This window comes from Buteo buteo, chromosome 17 (assembly GCF_964188355.1).
Source record: "Buteo buteo chromosome 17, bButBut1.hap1.1, whole genome shotgun sequence".
Classification (NCBI taxonomy): Eukaryota; Metazoa; Chordata; class Aves; order Accipitriformes; family Accipitridae; genus Buteo; species Buteo buteo.
In genome coordinates this window covers 667732-689916 of record NC_134187.1, presented here as the reverse complement: position 1 = coordinate 689916, position 22185 = coordinate 667732, and the positions used below count along the sequence as shown (strand labels likewise).

At 38.9% G+C, this 22185-nt stretch overlaps 1 protein-coding gene across 5 annotated transcripts in view; it reads left to right on the top strand.

Moving 5' to 3' along the window:
* DTNB (dystrobrevin beta) overlaps positions 1-22185 on the top strand; it is a 205990-nt gene that overhangs the window by 53708 nt on the left and 130097 nt on the right. For 4 of the 5 annotated variants that reach the window (XM_075048827.1, XM_075048828.1, XM_075048829.1 and 1 more), the window contains exons 9-10: positions 4860-5026; positions 15663-15787. In XM_075048827.1, the coding sequence (XP_074904928.1) occupies positions 4860-5026; positions 15663-15787 (292 nt within the window). Of the gene's footprint in view, positions 1-4859; positions 5027-15662; positions 15788-16904; positions 17177-22185 lie in introns of those variants that run through there. The other variant, XM_075048831.1, reaches the window with a different exon arrangement.

The window sequence follows — 22185 nt, the reverse complement described above, 5'->3', positions numbered from 1 at the left end:
ATTATCTCCTCTTTGATTTCTTTTCTTGTATTTTGCAGCTGTCATATTTTCATTTTCCTTTACCTGCTAGTTTTTTTAATGTCTCTGGGAATTTCTCCTACACAATTTAATAAAGGCTCTCTTATTTTCCCCTACTTAGTTCTATCTACATTTTGTTATTCATACTGTTCTGCCTACAGAAATACTGTCAAGTGTAAGCAGACAACTTGGATATGCTTCTCAGTTCCAGACCAGTCTCTGATCACCCAGTCCTGCATCTCTCTTAACTCTCTCATGTATCTTTAAAATTAGGGTAATTTGAAACAAGATGTCCAAAGTATAGATCCACAATTTTCCTCTAAAACTCTTCTTCATTATTTCATTTTAGCAATCTATCATTTATATTACTCTCATATTTTGGAAGCCCTAATAATATGTCCCCATGAGAAGGGCATTTTCCAGACAGAGCAAAGACTGGGTTTTGGCATCAGCAGTCAAAATATAACATAAAAGATGACTACATGGAGCCAGGGCAGTATATGGAGATTGAAATACGATGACAGTCACTGACTGTATCAGTTGAAGAAAAAGGGAAAGCAAAAACTTGCAGAATACAGATCTGTGATCAGGAATCAGAAAAAGGAGGAAAAGCCAGACAGGAGAATTGGGTTCATGGTCCAATCTCTCTGGTTACTTCCCTCTCCTGCCCTTCCTGTGCTTTCCATTGGGAATTGGTCTGCTGGCAGGAGAAAAGGGAAGAAGGAGCAGGTTGTCCCTTTCTTGAAAGACCTGTAGGAGATTTGAGTCTGGAGTACTGGCAGCCAGAAAAGGGAATGACTGAAGACTTGGAAGCAGTGAAAAGTGCAGAGAAGCTTAAAACTCCCACTCCCATATGTGGCAAGGAGCTTTCGGTATAGGGATACCTTCAAAAGAGAAAGGTGTCAACAACAAAAAAAGTTGAGATCACTGAGGCAGAGAAAATGCAGCATGAGCATTTTGATTAGAACAAGTATTTCAGGGGCAGGAGAAGAAGAGTAGGAAGGAGAGAAAAAAAATGGATTGGGACATGAGGTGAATTCTTGCAGTCCACAGGCAGGAGGGGTCATGGTGACTCAAGTGTGACTTGGAGTTGGGCCTGTCAATGATGTGAAAAACATTTTCAATTGACCACTTCATGGCAACTACAGTCTAGTTGGATTTATGCAGATTGGAGCGTGGAAAGCGATCTGAACAGGAAAGAAGAGAAATAAAGTTTGCAACAACATATTTTATGGCATTCAGAAATGAACAAAAAAATGGGAAAAGAGTAATACCTACATTTGATCATGACATACCACCTGCCAGTAAGCCAGGAAGGGGAAGACAGCAAGTTGGTACTGGGAAGAAGCATGCTGTTCCACCTCATTTCTTTGTTTCCCATCCATAGCTAAACTTTGTCACTTTCAGAAAAAGACACCCCAAAAAAAAAAACCAACAACAAAGAAACCCCACAAACAAACCAAAAAGTGCACCTCTTTGGTTTCTATCTTGATGGCCAGGTACCTTGCCCATGATCTAATAATCTCAGATACTGATTGTTCTGATCTTCTCTTTGCCAATCATTTGGAGAGCATGCTTTTTTCAGTACATTGAGTACTGTCACCATTACTGTTTTGCCTCATGTTTTATTTTATCAGAATGTTGTTATTGCTTTCTTAAATCAAGCATATAAATTTCAAGGTTTTGATTCTTTGGTTCAGGATGCTGTAGTACTTTTGTCCCCTTTTCATCAATAGTAATCTCTTCTAAATGCATGGAGTCAGAGCAGATAAGAGACATTTTTGAAAAGGTAGGGAAGAAGAGACAAGATCAAGTGGCATGCAGAGGTAGACAGAACATGCTGCGATCAGCTGATACCAGTATATTGGCTTTCATTAAGGTAGTGACTTAATGCTCTGGCTTAACAGGAGACAGCATCCCTGCCCATGGCAGAAAGGATATTGTGGGAGAGTGTGGGGCTGGGGGTGCGCAAAAAAAAAAACTTTGGGAACCTGTGACTTCACCCATCTCTCTTCCCAAAGGCAAGCTCAAGTGTATGTAAACATTCTTGAAAGATTTGCCTCGCTGCTTCTTAAAATCCTATATCAAAAACTTTCAACACCTCTTTGGACTTGAAGCTGGGGTGAGATCAGTATTTAAATATTCTTAGGCTGAGAAAGTTTTTCCTAATGTTCTAGCATGAGTTTTTTCTTATTGCAGTTTAAACCCTTAAGTACCTGTTTTTTGGCCACTGGCTCTGGAGAATGTATTGCTATTTTTGTAAGTACCTCTTGCATGTTTGATGATACCTTCTCATAGTCTACTCCCAGCAAAGATGTCTACTAGATATTGTTCAGACAATCCTATTGCTTTCTCCTGTACATACAATTAACCCACATCTTCCTTAAAATGTGATGCCCTAAATCGGACATTTTTGATGATCATTCAGTATGTTTATGAAAAATATTGACCCATTTGTGACTTGGAATAAAGCCCTTTGCTCATCAGATCTTTCCATTTTAACTGCTCTCTGGTCTTTTTCCAATGAGATTCACATCCAAGTTACAGTCCTTTTGTCTACTGTGTATTTCCCATTGTCATGAGAATATCATGGGAGACCAATTTTGTAAGAATGCTGAAGTAAAATGAAAAATTGATGACATTTGATGCCTGTTTCCTATTTTCAAGGTCAATTACTCTGTCATGGTAAAACATTAGGATGATTTGGCAAATGCCCATGGCTCATTTCTCTGTTGTTCTTCAGGTGTTTACAGTACTGTACTTTATTATTTGTTCCAGTATGTATTCTACAAGTTAAAATAACATGAGAAGTCAGCAGTTACATAGGTATAACTTCACACCCTTTTAAGGATCATAATTACAATTCCGGTAATGTCCCTTTTAAATCCCCTGCTAGTTTTCTCTCATTCTGTTTTTTCTAACTTTGTGAGTATTTTAACCCTCATTAATAATTTGTCCCAGTTTTCACTTCTGTAGACTTCCTTTTGAATTTTAGGTTATTAAGGAGCTATTCAATTTTAGCTATGTTGGTCTTTTACTAAAGTCTGCTCTTTTCTCTGCACTGAGATATTTTATGCTTGTTTCTTTAGCATAACTTTTTAAAGAAACTTTAAGAATCCTCCTAACTCATTTTTCCTCTTGAATTTTTTCTTCTTGTAGCTTATCTACTCATTCTCATGAGTTTACTGAAACCTGCTGCACTGAAGTCGTGTTTTCGCTCCTCCACTTCCTAAAATTCACAAAATTACTCTGTTGGCATGTTAACTTAAGGTCACTTGTCATCATCTTTTTCAGCCAGTTTTTTTCTACTGTTTGATCCAAATCTAGAAGTCTTCCTTTTCATTGCTTTCTTTACCTTTTCTATTTAAAAAAAAAAAAAGTCACCAGTTCCTCTACAGTCCATTCCCAAAGGGCATTTGTATATTGAAATCGTCTACCACGATCAAGTCCTTTGCTTTATACAGTGTTGCTACCTGCTGCGATAGAGCATCATCCACCTGGTCATCTTGGCTTAATTATCCATGGCATTCCTGATCAGATTAATGCTCAAGTTGTCTTTGCTTTAATTGTTATCTGTGTGTTTTCAACAGATTTGACATATGCATCCACTCTTGATGTAGTAGTCACTTCTGCACTGTTAAACTGGCCAAACCTTTCTGTAAGAGCGGTATCTTTCTACATTAATTTTATTGCCCTGTGCAGTATTGCACCAAGTCTCAGTTAGAACAGCCAAGTCATCATTTTTATCACAGATCAAAACTCCAGACTCTTTCTAATTATTTCTCTTGCATCTTTCAGTAGTTTATAATAGATGTACCTAAGAATTTCAGCTGACTGGCCAGTGAGCTGCTCTTTTTTCCTGTGGTCTTCTCCATAGCAGTTATTTATACCTGTCTGTAACTACTTATGCTCTAGACCCACAGCAATGCTAAACCATTTGCTTCTGTAATTCACCTTCACCTTCACCCTTCCGTTCCATGTCCTGTGCCTTACCATTTAAGATGCATTTGACATAGTAAGATATCTCCTTTACCTCATTCTCACATTCCTCTTTTGTTTATCCTGAAGACTTCTCTCTTAAATGAAGCAAACCTGTGATTGTTCATGGGTAGAAGAACAGGGAAGAAGCTTTTTTCTTTTTAAATTTTTTTCAAGCCTGCTTCTGATGGTGGTTCTGCATGTCATACCTAATTTAATTTTCCTGTTCTCGGATGTTAAGGTTTAGAGGTACATTGGGGATTTCTTCAGTTTAAGCTATAGAGGTACAAGAGGAAGCTCACAGTTGGGGAAGAGCAAGGGAAGTTCCTCAGTGAGAGGTGATTCAGAGCAGAAGCCCATCGTGGTGCTCTGAATTTGCCTGTTCTGTGAAAAGCTCTCTCAGCTGACTCTAGGGCAAAGTGATCACCTTAGGCAGAAATGAGTCCATGAAGATAGCCTTTCTGCTTTTCCTGTCCACATATATGTATTCTCAGTGTTGTTGGACTTCCACGGAGCCTTCTGGGTCCGAGTGTCTCCAAGGAGGGAGAAATCTGAAGAAATACTGAGCTTGTCAGATGGAACTGCTCTGAAGAAATACTGAGCTTGTCAGATGGAACTGCTATGTTATCATCAACTTAAATTTACGGTTAATCTCACCAAAATTACCTGCTCTGCACTCAAAATCCATGACCTGCCCAGAACAACAAGTTGGTTAAGTGGTTAAGAACGTGGGGAGGGGGGGTGGGGGTTGTAAGCTCCAATGAAATTTAATGGTCGAGGTTTTCCTAAAGTTCACTTATTACTTTTCTTTTTCTTTTTCCTTTTTTTTTTTTGGTCCCCCTTCCCTCCCCATCTCCACCAAGTCTTCCATCCTGTGGAATGTTCGTATTGCCGGTGTGAGAGCATGATGGGTTTCCGGTACCGATGCCAGCAGTGCCACAACTACCAGCTCTGTCAAAACTGTTTTTGGCGTGGCCATGCAAATGGTCCTCATAGCAACCAGCATCAGATGAAGGAGCATTCCTCTTGGGTAACTCACCTTTGTTTGTCATGCTGAAACAACCACCTCTGTACTCATTTATTCTGAAAGTTAAAGTTTTTATAGTAGAACTGCACAGTAGGACTTTTAAAGGTTTTCAAATAGCAAATGCATATAAATAGGTACATTGTACTGTTTTTATTACAAGTAACGTTGTTAATTTATTGATAGTTGTCATTGTATTCAGTGCTGTTTAAAGCACACAAGACAGCACTGTCCTTCTCAAGGCCTTAACACGTGACGGGGGAAGAAAACACACATCAGTCCTACTTTTCTTGTATTTTCCTCTCTTCTAGCTTAAAAAGACTTAAGGGTTGCAATACCTTTCCTCCCCAGAAAGGTAAACCAGTTAGCATGAATGCTGTGCTTAGAAAGGAACTTTATCCAAGTGGCATTGTTGAAGATAGTATTTCTTCAAGAGAAAAATTCAGTATTGGTATTGTCCTGACAATTGTAAATACATGCATTGAAAACTCTTAACTAATAAGCCTTAAAGAAATTATATGAGAAATAACATTCAGTTAGATGACTATATGATAATCACATCTCAAGAAATAATAGACAATTTTAGATTAAAAAAACCCTATTTTATGGCAAAAGATTAAGACCAACCTTTTACTTACTCAAAGAGAAGTGCAAATCATGATTGAATTATAATTAGTAATTATCTTCATGAGGAAGAGTCATTATAGCATTACTGTTTAATTTAGAAAATTGGGGCTTAATACCATTCAGTAGTTGGACGGCGAAGATAGGAAAATTTGGTCTTAAATATTGTCCTTTTTTTAACTACGTGGGTGATAAACTTCTGGAATGTTTAATCTGAACTACCAGTAGATTATTATCCCCTTAAGTAGATATAAATCCAGTCTGCATTTTTTAATACAAAGATGTATCTAAATAGTAGCTCTAACTCTAATGTAGATATTTCCTTCTGAAGTCTCTGACCTGTGTTTGCAGCAAGTCAGGTTAGATGGACTGTGCCCTATTCTGGTAGTAGGACCTGTGAATCTGTCATCCTGTTTTGTTTCAGTATTAACTTTTGAGGCATTTCATTCTTTCTAGACTGTACAGAATAAGTTGATTTTAAGAGATAATGTGAACTGGAGGAGTGGGAAATTATATAAATGGAAAAGGAGGATATTCAGACTATCACTCTTCTGGTAAATGAAACAGTGCAGGGTTGTTGCATGATCTGAACTGCTGGACTGTCAGAACAATCCCTAGCTTTATCGTGGAGCAGACGGCAGTCTCCCAAGCAGCTCCTAAGGTAAGGTTTAGGAGTTGACACAGGCAAGGAACCATGCCTACTAGACAGCCTGGGTGCAGCCACCTTGCTTTGGAGATCAAGAATTCAGATTACCTGCCATCAGGACCAGGTAGTGGCTCTGGAACTGTTCCCTTCCATATTCTTCATGGAGGAGGAGAAGAGGGAATTGCACCTACAGAAGCAACACTAAACAAAGCATGAAACTGGAAGTAGAAGATTACTGGAAACAGCAGAAGATACTGGGAAACTGAGTTTTTACAGAAGAAAAGGAAAGAAAGTATGAAAGAAAATAATGATAGTTGGGAACCCGGAAAGAGGCTGCATTTTAATATCTTATCTAATGAAAACACTGATACATAAAAACAATTGGTCCAGAAGTCTGCAGAAGGAATTTTAGCAGTAGCAAATTTGACTGTCTTGTACAGAAACAAGATGTAACTCAAACTGGTAAGAAATTGCAGCAGTAGGTGAAATGGAAGGAACGCCTTTAAAAGGCGTGCTTATGTAAATCTCTTTGTAGGAGGTTTGTATAGTACAACTATGGAGTTACACCTGGATGTGAGCCAAAAGAATAAAAGGCATGAAGAGCGAAGGAGATACTTATGTTTGTTGTTCAGCATAGTCAGAATCCACATCAAAGAAAGATGAAAATAAGAGGCTAAAAGTTGCATAAAGGTGAAGGAAAGACAAAAGGTGGAAATGAAGGACAAAAATGGAGAAATCTGTGGGATTCCAGTAAACAATAAGGCAATCGTAAGGAGCATTTATGTTCCTGCAGTCTAAAGTAATATTTCTGGCTCTAGCTCTAAAAACTTATTTCTGAGCCTTTTTAACCATTTTGCAGATTTTTTTTAAGCAACAAAGTGTTTTAAATGGACTAAAAAATTCAGGGATATATAAAATACTACTACAGACTGGGTTGTCTCTTATGAACTGAGCATGGAAGAGGAATCTTGAGAGAGGTCTCTTAAATAGTTTTTCTTTTAATCTTTTTTTAACTTTTGCAAGTCTTGTGCGTCAATTTTATGAAAATTGAAAATCAGTCTTCCTTAATTTAAAAAAAAAATATCTTAGTTTTGGGTTTGGACTGCATTGCTAGTTAAATAACAGACAATGAAATCCATCAATTGGTGAGGTCAGGGAATCTGAAGTGTCTTTTTCACGTCAGTTTTCAGTAGGACACTTCTGCCTTCATTAGCTGGGTGATTAGTACCGCTGGTAAGGGGGCAAAGCTGTACCCAATAAGAAGATGAAGAACATCCAGCAAAGAGAATGAATTTGAAGGTGTCTATTTTGGATTGCTTATGTTTTCAAAAAAGATGCAGTTCCATACAGAAAATTGCAAAGTTCAAGTGAGACTAAGCAACCGCAAAGTTTCGTGAAGGATACGTGGCTGGGGAGCAGTTCTGCAGAAGGCAGTTCAGGGAATGCAGTTGCCTATGAACTGAACACGCATCAGCGATGTCAGACTGTTGTGAAAACACTATATTGGTGTCTAGAAAGGAAGACACGACTGCAAAATGCGCATTGTAACTCTTTCCTTCTACTGAGCACTGGTGCAGCTTCAGCTGAAATAGCATGACCTCCTTGTGTGTTTACTCAACAATAATTTCTTGAGTGAAGACCCAAAGACTCCTGCTGACCAGATCTGCAGAGATTAGCTGGTACTTTGATACAATGAAAAAAGAAACTTATTTTACCTGGGTTTCCAATACAGCCAGGTCCAGTTCAGTCTTGTATGGTGTATTTTCAGAAGTTTGGAGCCCTAAGACCCAGAATAAGCATTAATAATAAGTATTTTCATAAGGTTCTTTTTCCTGAAATTCTGAAATGCCTTTGAAAATTTTTGATACTATAAATCATATAGTATGGTGATATTTTAAATATATATATACATATATATATTACTAGAGTGATATTACATATATATGTAAGTTCAAGTAGAAACATTTTTTTGAAAGAGGGATTTTGTTGCATGAACACATTGCTTGTTGGGGCCTGTTGGGGGGGGGGGGGGCGAGACACCTTCAAACACTTTCCAAATTTTTCCTTCTGGGCTATTTCAATTTTGTTTTTATTAAATAGCCTTAAACACTGATTCATTTAGTTACGTACGTGCAGCAGAACTGAAAATCAAATTGTTCATTTTGAAAGCATGTAGTTAGTCATTGTTCATTCTGTTTATTTTTTGTTTAGTCTGCTAAACTTAAGCAGTCTGTCATCTGTAATTTTCACGTAAAATGTTAAAATAGCCAAGTACCCTAAGGGCTTATACCCTAGGGTGTAAGTTTTGATGGCTTATTAACTGTGGTTGAGTTAGAGCTCTCTTCCTGCTATAAATAATGGAATGTTTGTTATTTATAACCACCCTTAACATGGTGGCTTTGGAATATGTATCAACAAACCAAACAAATGTTTAGTTGTTTCTATAGTGATAATATCTATGGCTTCCGTTGGGAAGTCATTATACTGGGTACTAATCAAATCTAAAACAAAAGACAGACCCTTTTATCTACCGAGTTAAAGTCTAGCAATACCGTAAGTAGCTGTTAATAAGATTTTGCTCTGACAATTACATCTCTTATATTTCTGGTTCATTTAATTTCCCATTTAGACTACCTTAAAGTTGTTGTTTAAAATTTTCGAACATGCTTTTATTCAGTCTCCCAGAAACAAGCTGAAAGGGAACACGGTATTAAATGGTGTGCTCTGCATCCCTGTCACGTTGCTGTCTATGTGTGGACTTCCACCATCACATGGGCTGCTATTTTCAAGTGATGTGAAAAACCCTTTTATAATTCAGCATTTTCCAGCAGAGGGCACGCTGCCCTCGCACACAGACAGATAACAGGCCTGGACATCTGGGGTGACTGTGTACCTTCTCTGCTGAGAGCTGGAGGCAGACGTGTGTGCTTTAGCTTCCTTCTTGCAATACCATTTCCGTCTATGCATTCCCCTCGCTTCACTTACCTTACGGGCTTCTTTCTACTTAATCCACTTGGCTGCTCAGCACAATTCCTCTGCTCGGAGAAGAGGGAAAGTTCTCTGTGCACTGACTCTGAAAATTTTTTTTGCTTGCTTACCCATTTTCAGTATAGAAGAAGGGCGGATATGCTGCCTTACTTTGTGTTTGCATCCTGTGTGGTTTATGATATTACAAGTAGTATCCGTAGAATGAGACAGATATTGGAGGGGAGGGGGGGAAAGATAAAGAGTGAAACAGATAACTTTAAAACCTCAATTTTCAAACAAGTGTTCTTATCAACCAAGTTTCAGTTCAGTTTTTATTACCTACAAATTTCTAAGGCCATCGTAACAATTGTTTACTGGACTCTTTTGGTAGAGGTGGTGTGATTAATAAATAGACAATTAGAAAAAGCTAGAGACACAACTTTTGGTAACGTAGTTTGTAGTTTCCAGCTTTTTAATTCCATGATGGAAGTTTTGGGGTTTTTAAGAGATGTAACCTTTGATAGGAAGGCAGGTGGACAAAGACAGATTCATAGAATGGTTTGGGTTGGAAGGGACCTTAAAGATCATCTAGTTCCAACCCCTCTGCCATGAGCAAGGACACCTTCCACTAGACCAGGTTACTCAAAGCCCTATCCAACCTGGCCTTGAACACTTCCAGGAATGGAGCATCCACAACCTCTCTGGGCAACCTGGGCCAGTGCCTCACCACCCCCATAGTGAAGAATAGGATAGGATCTACAAACTATTCTGCAGTGAAGAGGATCTGGCAACACACAATACAGGTGCAATGGGTTTTCAAACGTATGGAACATCACAGTTGCATTTTACTGATAATTTCTCATGTCTTTTGCACATGTAACAGTTTCTCAGTGGTATCTGACCATAACATATTAGTTTTCCCAGCAGAAAGTGGTCAGTCCATTTGCATTTGAGGCACATACCTCAGCCGTATTTGTTTGTGCAGATCTAGGCAACTCCAAGGGTAATGCTTGTCGGGATGGAGGCGCAACTCAGTTTTGTCTAAACTTGGTTAAGAACGTACACACTCAGCACTTGCTGTGTTTTCTGTGGGAGGTCCCTTCGTAGTATGTTCCTAACTCCCAGGACAGCAAGCTGAATCCCTGCTATTAGAAAGCAGCTGCAGAGCAGCGTTTCCAGCTGTGAGCAGTATGCATGTCTCGCTGGTCGAGCAGAGCCAGACCCCGCACAATGCGGTGACGCGCTGACATCTGCCTTCTGGGTCTCTGGGAAAAATCAGTTGAATAGTTGCTCTAGTACTTAAAATGACTTTTATAGGCTAGGTGCACGCTTACGCAGGCATTGCTACATAAGTCATATTTTGTTCATGCTTTATTCATAACTAAGTTGGATAAAACCATGATTGTTTATTAAATAAAAATGTAGAATCTAGAACAGTCCTTGACTGATGTATCAATGATAAATTTACTGAAATAACTGAACCCCAAGTGTTTGGTTTACATTTGATTCTAACTGAGGATGAGTGCCATAGGGAGAGCGATTCCATGGTTAATAGGAAAGGTGTTTTAACCTTACCTTGTGGCTCTATAAGTGGAATGTGAAATCACCAGATGTGTACAAGTGCAGAGCCAGGGTCTCCTTCAACTTTTTAGGGGAAAAAAAGAGAACAAACATTCCAGCTTCTCAGAAGTATTTATTTTACTTTTTTTTGAGCTTTCTCTGGAACCTGGAGAAGTCAGATGTGCTTGCTGGTAGGTAGACACTGTTTTGGATAATGAAAACTGTGTTTGCTGCTACTTATGAACTTCTGCAGCTTGCCACTGCAGTAGCTGCAGAAAGCCTGCATACCAGCCAGTGCTGTGCCTGGAGAGAGACAACTTGTATAATGTTCACCTGATCTGACCTTAATTTCTTGTTCAGTTGAAAAATTTATTAAAATGTATCATCTAGAAAATGGTAGTGGAAGTGATGTTATAGAAACAGCCTGGGTATCTGGATTCATACGTAATTCAGTAGTCCAGCTCTGGCTCTGAACTTCATAGGTATTTCGGAAGACAGGAAACCCAAAAACATGTATCTCGAATAATCAGCTCAAAAGGAAGGGGATCTACTGGGATGTCTAGTAACTGCATACTGAATTGTAACTATCTGGAGGTCATTGATTCCTTAAACACCTAGGTAACTGGTGGCAAACATTTCTCACAAGTTTTATTATTCTATGCATGATGAAAAAGAAGCAGAAACTTTCTTTTGAATATTTATTGATAGACTTGGGAAAAAAGTAAGTATCCTCCACTGGTAGGTCTAGATAGGTAAAAGGCTGAGAGAGTTTGCTGAAGAAGGAATCTCAGACTGTAAGAAGATTTGTTGTGCTGAAAAGCAGGAGTTCCACAAGAAGCATTGCAGTTGTTCCTTGCTAATGCACTCAAAACTGCAAAGCGCTACTGGCAGATTGCTAGAGCCAAACTGATACTTTTGTATCTCATGAACCTTTTGGAATAATGCAGAGAAAGAACTTTTCATGAATGTCTTGGCCATTAGATGATCAGTAAAAAGGGAAAGTAAGTTGCTATGTGACTTAACATTTTGGAGGAAAACCAAAAACATGAATACCAGGGTCCAGGAAGGTTGCTGAAACGTTGTGTCCAGATAAAGAGCACGTATTTCGTTTATGTGCCTGACTTTTTTTGGATCATCAACCATGCTTACCATCAGACTGATATAATGGCCACAGTGGTGCAAATCCCGCTGAGTCATGTACCGTGCCCATTTAGGAAGTAAAAATGGATTGCCTGTTAGCCATTCCCAAGAGAGTGTGTGGATGAAGCTGAAGGTAGAGCAGCGTGTTGCTGGCTGGTTTCTGCAGTTATGCTTCTGTAGCAGAAGGAAACATTAAGTGGTTGAAAGCCTCTGAAAATAAAGGCACACCACACTGTTTTCCCATCTAAAGCTGAAGATAAATAAGTCCGTAAATTGGACTCTAGGATGTGTGAAACCTTTTTCAAAGTCTGGAATTCTTTATTAATTTTAACTACTTATTTGGAGTTGGAATTTATTAATATAGGGGATTTTGCAATAGTACATCCAAGCTCCAAACTGACTGAGATCCTGTTGTGACAAAAGTTGCAGATACTTCATAAAACATAGTTTGCCCCCAGCTATTTACAAATACAGATTAAAGTCAGGAAGGAATAAGATGAACAGCTGGGGAGGTAGAAGTTGTAAAAATACAGTAGTGCTAGTGATGGGCAAGTGGATGTGTTATGTGGGGAGGTTCACAGTGGTGGTGTCCATGATGGGGAAGGGGATAGTGGTATTTGTGGTGGTGGTGGTGGATGAGAGGATTATGTTACTCGGGGGCTTTCTGTTTGTTTTTTCTGCTTTTTTGAAGGGGAAAGTATCTTATAGACAGTATCAAACAGGCAGGAGGTCAAGATTAGCAACAATGATGAGAGAGGTGGTTTTTATTAGAAATCACTAAAGTAGAACTCAGCTAATTGAAAGAAAAAATAGCTGTTTCTCAGGGAAATGAGATACCCGTAAGAGGTATACTTGCCTGTGAAGTAGCATGCTCATTCTGCCTGCTGTGCTCTTTTCACTGTCAGCTGCACTGAGAAGCATTATCAAGAAGTTGGGATCAATGGAAATTATCTTTCCCCTATAATTTTCAGAAAGTGAAGCTGCAGTAGTGGCTCAATTGTACAGCATTCTAGACAGCACTGCATTTGTTTGACAAAATAAATGGTGGGGTAGCACAATAGGATATAGTGTTTGTTACCACAATGGAAAAAACACTTTAAAATAGCCTAAAAATACTCTAAAGAGGAGGTCACAGAAAAGGTACGCTGAGAATAGATGGTCTGTGCAGAAACCAAAGATGAACAGGGTAAAGAGTCAAGTAGGAAATACTCTAAAAGGACAAGAAGTGGAGAACAGATTGAGAGAGAAATAAATGTGAAAATTTTCAATATATAGAAGAATTAATTTAGGAAAACTAGTATTTTACTTTCGGTATCATCACATTTGTGTGCATAATTTAAATTTTACTGTGGAATTAGGAAGAAGTAACGTAAAGATTGGATTGTGTTTTTCATAGGATTTCAAAATAATTAAAGGCTGATGATCATCTGTAGAACCTTCATAGTGAGAGCGCTGTGTACTTCACTTTGCAAGGATCATCCATTGATTGCAATCTACCAGGTTTTCTCAACACATTAAAAAAAAACAAACCCAAAACAAAACAAAAACAAAACATCAGCTTACTATCAGCAAGTCTTTTTAGTGCTTAGTATTTAGTGAATTAGTAGGCTGAAGTGCTTCTGAACATGCTCTTTTACGGAGGTCCCTATGGGAGACTCACCTGAAGCAGTTAATTATCTTGACATCCTTCCTACTGAAGCCCTTCTTGGTGAGAGGAGATAAGAATCTTACACCCCTCACGAGATTTTTGCAGTGGTACTTCAATAGGCCCAAGACTTTCTGTCTGCAAGAGCCAAAGATAATATATTGGGAAGATCAATTGCCCATTCCACCCGGTATCTGATGGTTGTTAGATGGCTTGCTCTCCGTGGCCTTCATGTATTCTGCTGCTTCACAGGTTGGATCTGTGGGCTGATGAATAAAAATTCTAGAATCTGAAAGGAATTAGGCTGCAACATATTGAATAATTGGTTTGATTTGTGAAACAGTATGGTCTTAATATGGTAACCAGGCCAGAGTACGCATTGTAAAGCAGTGTTAGATGCTGATGGAGGCATGTGACTGGAATTTGACTGTAGCTACCACTTGAATTGTCTCTGACGTGTACTCCAAGGAAGAATATGTTCATGAGTAATTCTTTTTCTCCCAAAACTACATTCACCATGAATTCGGAGGCAGCTTCCATTGATGGTTTTTAGAGTTCTCAGTTAGCATTGACTTTGAGTTGTAAGGTAATTGAAGGAGGATAATAAATCTTCAGTTAAGAACTGGCTATTCTAATAAATTCTCACAGGCATCCAGCTCATCTTTTCTAATTTTGAAAGGAATTTTTCTCTTTTTTTCATTGTTTTCCAATTGATATAAAGTATTTTACTTTATACTTAAAACGCATCCCAATCTACTATAAACCATGTAAATCCACAGAGGGAACAACTTCCTCACGCATAGATTCTCCACTCAAAAAAGCCCTTATTGCCTGTTTTATATTGCTAAAGCCAAGAGGCCCAGAGTTGAAGATTCTCACTGGTTTACTAATTACTAATTGTTTTTCATTGTTAGTAAATATTAGTTAGTAGTTGCTAGTTACTAATTTATATAAACTGTAACTATATGTGTAACTCCTGTCCTGGGTTGTCTTGCCTCCTACTTAAATCAGTGTTATCTGAATTTTAATTTGAATGTGCCTTGAGAATTGGTCCTAATTCTGCTTTGCAATGTCTTACAGGAGTAGTAAAAAAATTACATAGGAGTAATTAGCCACTCGGTTACACATACGTGGACTGTTAGTGGGTTAAATCAGAAAAACAGAACTGTCAGGTTACTTCTGAGCTCTCGTGAAAGCATTATCTGGCCTCCCACATCACTGGCATGAGTTCAGTGGATGTAATAACATTTTAAGACTTAATTTTGTAAGTCAACATTGGACTAAAAACACATTTTAAGCGCATGACTCAGGCCAGCTATCCATTCTTGCGTGTTTGGCAATGCTTGTCACCAGCCTTTCATCTTCCTTAGATGATCCCAGGATAGTTGCTTCTGTGAGATTAGTTAGCACAACCAAGTGAATTTGTGGAAGAAAATAAAGAAACCAGTCATTCATATCTAACACTATGGTTCACCTTGGCTTTGCCCATAATGAACAAAAAATTTGAAAGTTGTTTTTCAAAAACAATTGCCTTTGCAAAGGACAGAGGGAGAGGGCATAGCGCCAACTTTCTGTTGATTCCAATAGATGGGAAATGAAGGCGGTGTTGGCAGTTGGTAAGGCTGTGCATGCAGGTTATTTACCTGCTCATGCACCAGGTCCTTTGTTCTTCCCCTGCCCTCCCCTCAAAATACAATATCTGTGTTCAGAAGACATTGTGAGTAAGTATAAGAAATCCCTTAATTGGATATGATTGCCCCTTGATTTAATTCCTGATAGAAAGACTAGACAATTGGATTATTTCTTCATCTTACATACTTTTGTTAAACTGCTTCATTTTTCAATATTACAGCACAACACCCCCCACCCCCCCCAAAAAAAACCCAACTTGTTCACCTATGTGTAGTGTCTGTACTAGTTTCTCAGGTATGGTATAATATAACCAGATATTTCTGAATATTCTAGTACTATGTATTTTTTTACACTTCTGTTACCTGATTGCACATATTACCCTGCTCTTCTAATAGTCAACTCATTTTTGTTATTCTTTTCAAAAACAGAAGTCACCTGCAAAGAAGCTGAGCCATGCAATTAGTAAATCACTTGGTTGTGTACCAAGCAGAGAACCACCTCGTCCTGTATTTCCTGAGCAGCCAGAAAAGCCACTTGATCTTGCACATATAGTGTGAGTATCTATTTTAATCTATTTTTCACTTAATCAGTGACACAAAGCAAGGTATTTGTGGCTGTATTTCACTTTGAAATAGGTTAGCAGAAAGGAGCCCTTAGATTAGAATTATAAAGTTGCAGTGATATAACTGTTACAAGTGTTTCTCTGAAAAATTATTTGAAACATATTGTTTTGTTAAGAATATCTTGTTAAGAAGAAAAGAGATACAGAATATGTTTATGTGTAGTTAAACTAAGTCCTGACTGTATATTCTACTTGCATCTATTAGCACTTCAAAGTACTAATCAATCTTACCTTTTGCCCACCACCATATTGGAGCAGACTCTATTTTCTTATGTATTGTAGATTAACATTGCTTTGTTTATACAATTTTAAACATATTTACTTGCAAGTTAATGTTGCCTAATATTAGCGGTAGCGTGGTTTAGCTTGTTGCTGCTGCCTGGGAGCATTGGCTTTACATTCTTACTTGTCTTACTGAGAGGTTTGTGTTTTTCTGCTCAATGGCATTATTGTTACCCTTTCATTCTGACCTTACTGTCAAACTGATGGAATGATTTTAACTAAATACCATTGTACTGTTGTTGAACAGACTTGAAATCAGTCTGCTTCCCCAATTTGCCAGTTTTCACATCAAAAGTAAAACCTGAGACAAAAAAAAACCCAAACAACTTCTGTTATTGTATATGTATAATAAACAAAGCCTCCAAATAGATCTGGTTTAATGTCCTACAGAGTCTTGAGAAAAAGTCTTAGTCTTTTTATATATCTAAATTTAAGCACGTGCTATAGAGAAGAATGAGGAGAGAGGAGTAAAGCAAAGGGATATAATTTATGTAAAATAGAGGACTCCCATTTTCATGTGTATTGAGTAGTTTGCAGTTCTGAGAGTAAGTGGAATTGATGTTCTTCCAGTTTTCTTTTGACGTCATAAATACAAGATTCTTCTTGAACTGTTTTCTCTGTCACAATTTCTGAATGGAGAACCAAGGTATTCAAATCTGAATGTCTTGTAACCTCTGACAGTTCGATATTAGGATGTGCTGCTTTGGCCTTTCCTAATGCCGAATTATTTTGATTGACTGGCTCTTCTATACGCTCCTTTTAACAGTTGTGGCAGTCATTAAGAAAAAGCTGGAGGCTAGCTTGTCAAAATATCGGAAAGGTGAGAATTGTAAAGCTTATCATAGCGTGGTAAAACACTCGTGTGGCTTTCTTTTGTGAAAAGCATAGAAGATCCATAACTTGATATGGAAGAGTAGTTGCAATGCTAGACTCCTTAACAACATAGTTTTGAGCTTTACCAATTTCTGCTTAGCTGTGTGGTTGTTTTTTCCAGTTCTTGCATCACTGAATATTTACCAACTTTTATAATGCTTGCTTTAGTCCTGTGCAGTGAGGGGAGTTGATGTGATTTAATGGTATATAATTGTTCTGATTTTCTCTGTGAAATTGCACTCAAATTAAAAAAAATTTAAAAAAATCTTTTATACTACTGTTCATTTCAGAGCTGAAGTCTGTGTTCTCCTAAATGAATGGCTTATCAGACCCACAAGGACAAGGTTGTACATTGTCCACAGAACTAGCTCCATGCCTTGGCCAGGATGTGTTGTGGAGCTTGTCACTTAGCTTTAAATCTGTTTTTTTCTGTAGTAAGTGTGCTGCTTAGCCTCGTAGAAAACAATTTCATGTTTAAAATCTTATCAGATCATGAATCTGTTCACATTTTTCTTTTTAGATTTTTCTCTGTGCTGCTTCCATGTTGAAACGCAATAACATTCACAAGAGAAAATTAGTAGTTTACAATGCAATACTTCTATTAAAAAAAAATTAAGTAATTGCATAAGTACAGTGTATGAAAACAATTACAGCAATGGTATTGTGACTGCCTGCATGAAGGAAGGCTGTGGAAACTGATCCCAAAACTACGAGACAAAGTTTTAGTTCTGACACAGATTACCAAGTTTGATAAATTACTTCTTTTGCTAGGACTTAATAATTTGTTAATGGATCAAACAAGTTTCAGTCCGCAGCTAGACAAGGAATGGTAAAAGTGGGTGGCTTGCTTTTGTGGTTTTATTTTTAATTCATGACCCATTGAAGGTGCTGGTAGAGAAGTGCCTCCAAGCTTGCTTTTTGCTTCCAATCAGTAACAGCCTATACCTTGGCTTACAAACCTGGCGTTGCCTTTTTCCTGAGCCCGGAGGCAGTTGGATGCCCCAGCAGTGGGGGGAGCTCCAGGCAGCCTGGCAGGAGTGCGTGGCCCTGGGGACATGCGGGTGGGGGTACAGCACCTTCTGCAGTGACTGGGACTGCTGCCCAGACACTCTTGGCAGCAGCGAGACAACTTGGAGACATCTGCTCTGTGCTGCCAGCTTTAATTTAAAAAAAAAAAAGAAAGCGTGCCCTAAGAAGCCAAAGTATTGGGAAATACTGCCTAATTCTACAAGGATGACTGCAGGAACAACAGATAATGGTCTGCTGTAAAAATAATGTAAGTAGGTGATTGATATCAAACAATCACATGAAAATAAAATTAACATAGGACAAAAAAAGACCTACTGGGTTTTTTATATAAGTGATGTAAGATGTTTGAGGTTTTCTGTGTAAGTGATACCATTGAAATAAAAAAAATAAATAAACTTTTAAAAAAGGCACACAAAAAACCCCCACGGTTTTTAAGTGTGAAAAGTGACATAGCCAGAGGAGATTCTTTAATAGAACTCAACTTAGAAAGAGGAATTGCTCAGGGCCACAATGACTCATTATTTAGGTGTCGGTGATCATGACTTGATTACATTTGTTTCATGTAAACGAGGTGCACATCAGCATCTAACAAATGCTTTAAAGGAGACCGTCTCACAAAGTTAAAATCTACTTCAGCTGACTAAATAATGTGAACGTAAAAATATTAATAACTAGAAACAGTTTAAGAATACTTGGCCAAATGTTCCAGGGAAAACAAGGCTTGGAAGGGAAGAAAAAGTAGCTATGCTTGTCAAGGGAAGGAGAAAAGACAAAAATGGGTAGCAAAGAATGTAAACTAATGGTTTAAAAGTTATTGGAGAATAGTTTTCAGGTTGTGGTTTGGCAGGGGGGCAGCAATTGTGCAATATGCTGTTGGTGAGATACTTAGCTTCCAGAGATAAGCCAAAAGGATGTTGAATTGCACTGTCTGTTTTCAGTCTAAACTGCGTTTTGAAAGAATTTATTAATTTGGATACTTACTGCTGATTGTTGATGTCTTGGAGCATTGGAAAGTTCCCAGAGCACTGGAAGAAAATGCATATGATCTCATTTCTTTTTTTCAAGGCAGTGGGGGAGCAGGGAATGAAGTCAAACAGGGCAATCTCTGACATGTTGTGTTTACTAACATGACTTTGATGGTGAATAAAATAATTGAGCAGTAGATAAGCTATTTTGTTGATCAGTAAATAAAAAGGTAACTCATGCCAATCAAGCATAGGCTTTTGGCAATTCAGTGTAGTCAGACTCGGTTTGTATCTTTTTTTTTAATGAGATTAATTTTGATTTATAAAGTGATATTGTTGGCATAATGCATTTATTATGAATATTGAATAATTTAGAAAACAATAATCAATACAGCACATATACAGCAGCTTGGAAAAAAAATTGTTTAGCTCGTTGTCCTCAATATAACTGCAAAAAGAAGGTTGCTGAATAGGGTGTGTTTTCAAGCGGAGTCCTGCAGAGATCAAGCCTAGCTTCTGTGCTATTAACATTCATTTTCATGAGCAGGAGGAAGACATATAAAATCCCTACTGATAGGCTAGATAGCCAAATGAGAAAAATATTGGAGGAATGAAGAAGATTAAAAGGACAATATGCTGGCAGGATGACTCAAAAAATTTTTGGAGGTCATGGTATGCAATTGGCTGAATGTGCATTTTCAGGGCGATTTTGTAACCAAGGATGCTAACAGGATCTGAGAGTGCAAATGGGAGAGTTTACCCTTTGTGCTTGGTGGTGGCAGGATCCTTGTCAGAAAACTCTGTAGTTACAGCACCCACAATCAAGACAAATGTTGAAAGACCAAAGGGTTTGAGAAGGTCAATGAAAACGATTGAAGGACTGGAAATACGTATGGGAAGATGCATAGCTTTTACATCCAAAGACTCAAGTAATGTAAGTATAACACACAGACGTTAAGGAATGATTTGATATTTCTAAAAATATCTATCCTAGGGAAATTAAATATAATCCTAGGGAGCTGTAGCAGATAGGCTTAACAAAAAGACACAGACCAGAAGTTGAAGCTAGACAAATTCAGAATAAAAATAAGAAATATGTTTTTAATAGTGAATGTAAGTAAAGAATTGTTAGAATAGATTACCAAAATCAAAGGGGGGGGGGGGGAGCGGAATTTCCACCACTGAAATTTTAAAATCAAGAGGAGAGTATTTTAAATCAAATAAGAATTCCAGTCAGTCTTATGTTCTGTTTTACAGAACCTCCATTAGTACAGCGTTTCCTTATAGCTTTGAGATATGAAAAATGCATTCAAAAATTTTAATGTAGTCTCAGAGTCAGGAGTTTTACAGAATCCACTGCTAGAGCACCATACATATGCTTTCATGAGTTTTGCTTTACTTACGTTTCCAAAAATAAGTGAGTGTTTCTGAAACTACCTCTACCTCTTTTTACCTGCATTCCTGCAGCTGTGCTGGGTCAGTAATATAAACAATAGAAATTCTGCTATTTCCTGCTATTTAGGTGCATTCTGCTTCTCTCCCCCTTATCTCTCTCCCTGCATCCTCCTCCAGATTGTAAGCCGTGTCTAGGTGCAAGTTTCCTGGCTGCTATAGAGTAATTCTGCATGAATCATTCTCTTCCTTAGGTGTTGGTTTTCTGAATACGATTGCTGGAACCCACAGGCTCCAAAGGCTCCCCCTTTTTTAAGGAATTACAGTCTATATGATGGAAAAAAATAATAGGCATTTAAAAACACTTTTTAGCTTATATTTGATAAAACAGAGATGGTGTTTGACATGGATCAGTTTTGCTCGGAGGAATCATTTAAAGTTTTCCTTCACTGCGGTGTTATTTCAGGTTATAACATGATCGCCTTCCCCTGGCTCTGGACCCATCAAATGCAAACCCCTCCCATTACAGCCTTTATTTTAAAGTGTTAGCCGAGATGGATCCTTTCGGTGACACAACCCTGTTGCACAGGACATGAAAAATTACTGTTCTTAACCGAAATAACTGTGCTAGCAAAAGCTACCACTACCGGTATCGTCCTACAGTAAACATTAGAGTGCTTAGGTGTTCTCGTGCTGTCGCTAAACACCGTTGTTCTCAGTGGCACGGCTGCTGCTGCGGTGACAGATGGGCTGCGTCACGCTCAGCTATGGCAGGTGATGCCGCTGCCCCGAGCCGCTCCTCTCTCCTCGCTGCGAGAAATCGGTGTCTTCGTGGGAGAGGCGGCGGAATGTGGCATGTGTCACCTCCGCAGCCGTTCCTCTTCACGGCTTGGGGGAGTTCAGCGTGACACTAGCGAAGGTGGGTTTGTGCTAATGAGTTATGCCACGGTTGGTGACAGCTGAAGAGGAAACGTACGTCCCACTCCGGTGGCTCACAGAAAGGGAGTCTGTCTGCTACGAGTCTCTCCAGGTGACAAATACGTGAGGCCACGGAAAGATAAGGGACTATGGATTGCTTCAAATCAACTTTCCTATGTTAGAGGACTGGAGATGCTTCTTCAAGCCTTCAGCAGATAAATGAAAATGGGATGAGGAGCCATTTGTAGGGATTCATAAAGTGTTCATGCTTCTGCTGGCTGGGATGACAAAAGATAAAGTTGGGGCCATATTGTGCTTATGTTAATGTGCTTTCCTGGTGGTCAGCCAAGGCCAGTATCAGAAGGGACTAATAATCTCTGATGTATAAAAGTTGCCCCCCGCCGCCGCAAAGGGAAGCTGGGGTCACGTGGGTTTTGCTGATCGCCCCAGCTCAGCCAGCAAGCGGCGTAGCTACGAACTGCTGCAAAGCGCAGCAGGCTGCTGAGGCTGTGGATCCGTAGCTGGTTCCCTTGTGCGAGCCTTCACCATCCCCGGCTGATGCGGCAGTACTCTCCTGGTGCTCAGGGATTTGCAGCGCAGTTGCAAGCCCACCCCTAGATCCCCACCAGCAAGTCCCAGACGTGGGTGGATGCTGCAGTCAGGTCTAGGCTCAGCCCTCCAGAGAGCTGCCTGCTAATGGGAGAATGTGTAATGCTATCAGTAATATTTACTAATATTGCTAATATGCTACTTCGATACAGTGAAGAGGGGGGAAATACTTCTGTGCATACAGAGCGGAGATGATGCGGCTGACACATGCTAGCCAGCGTATATATTGTATATATTGTACACAGTGCAATGTAGCCATGC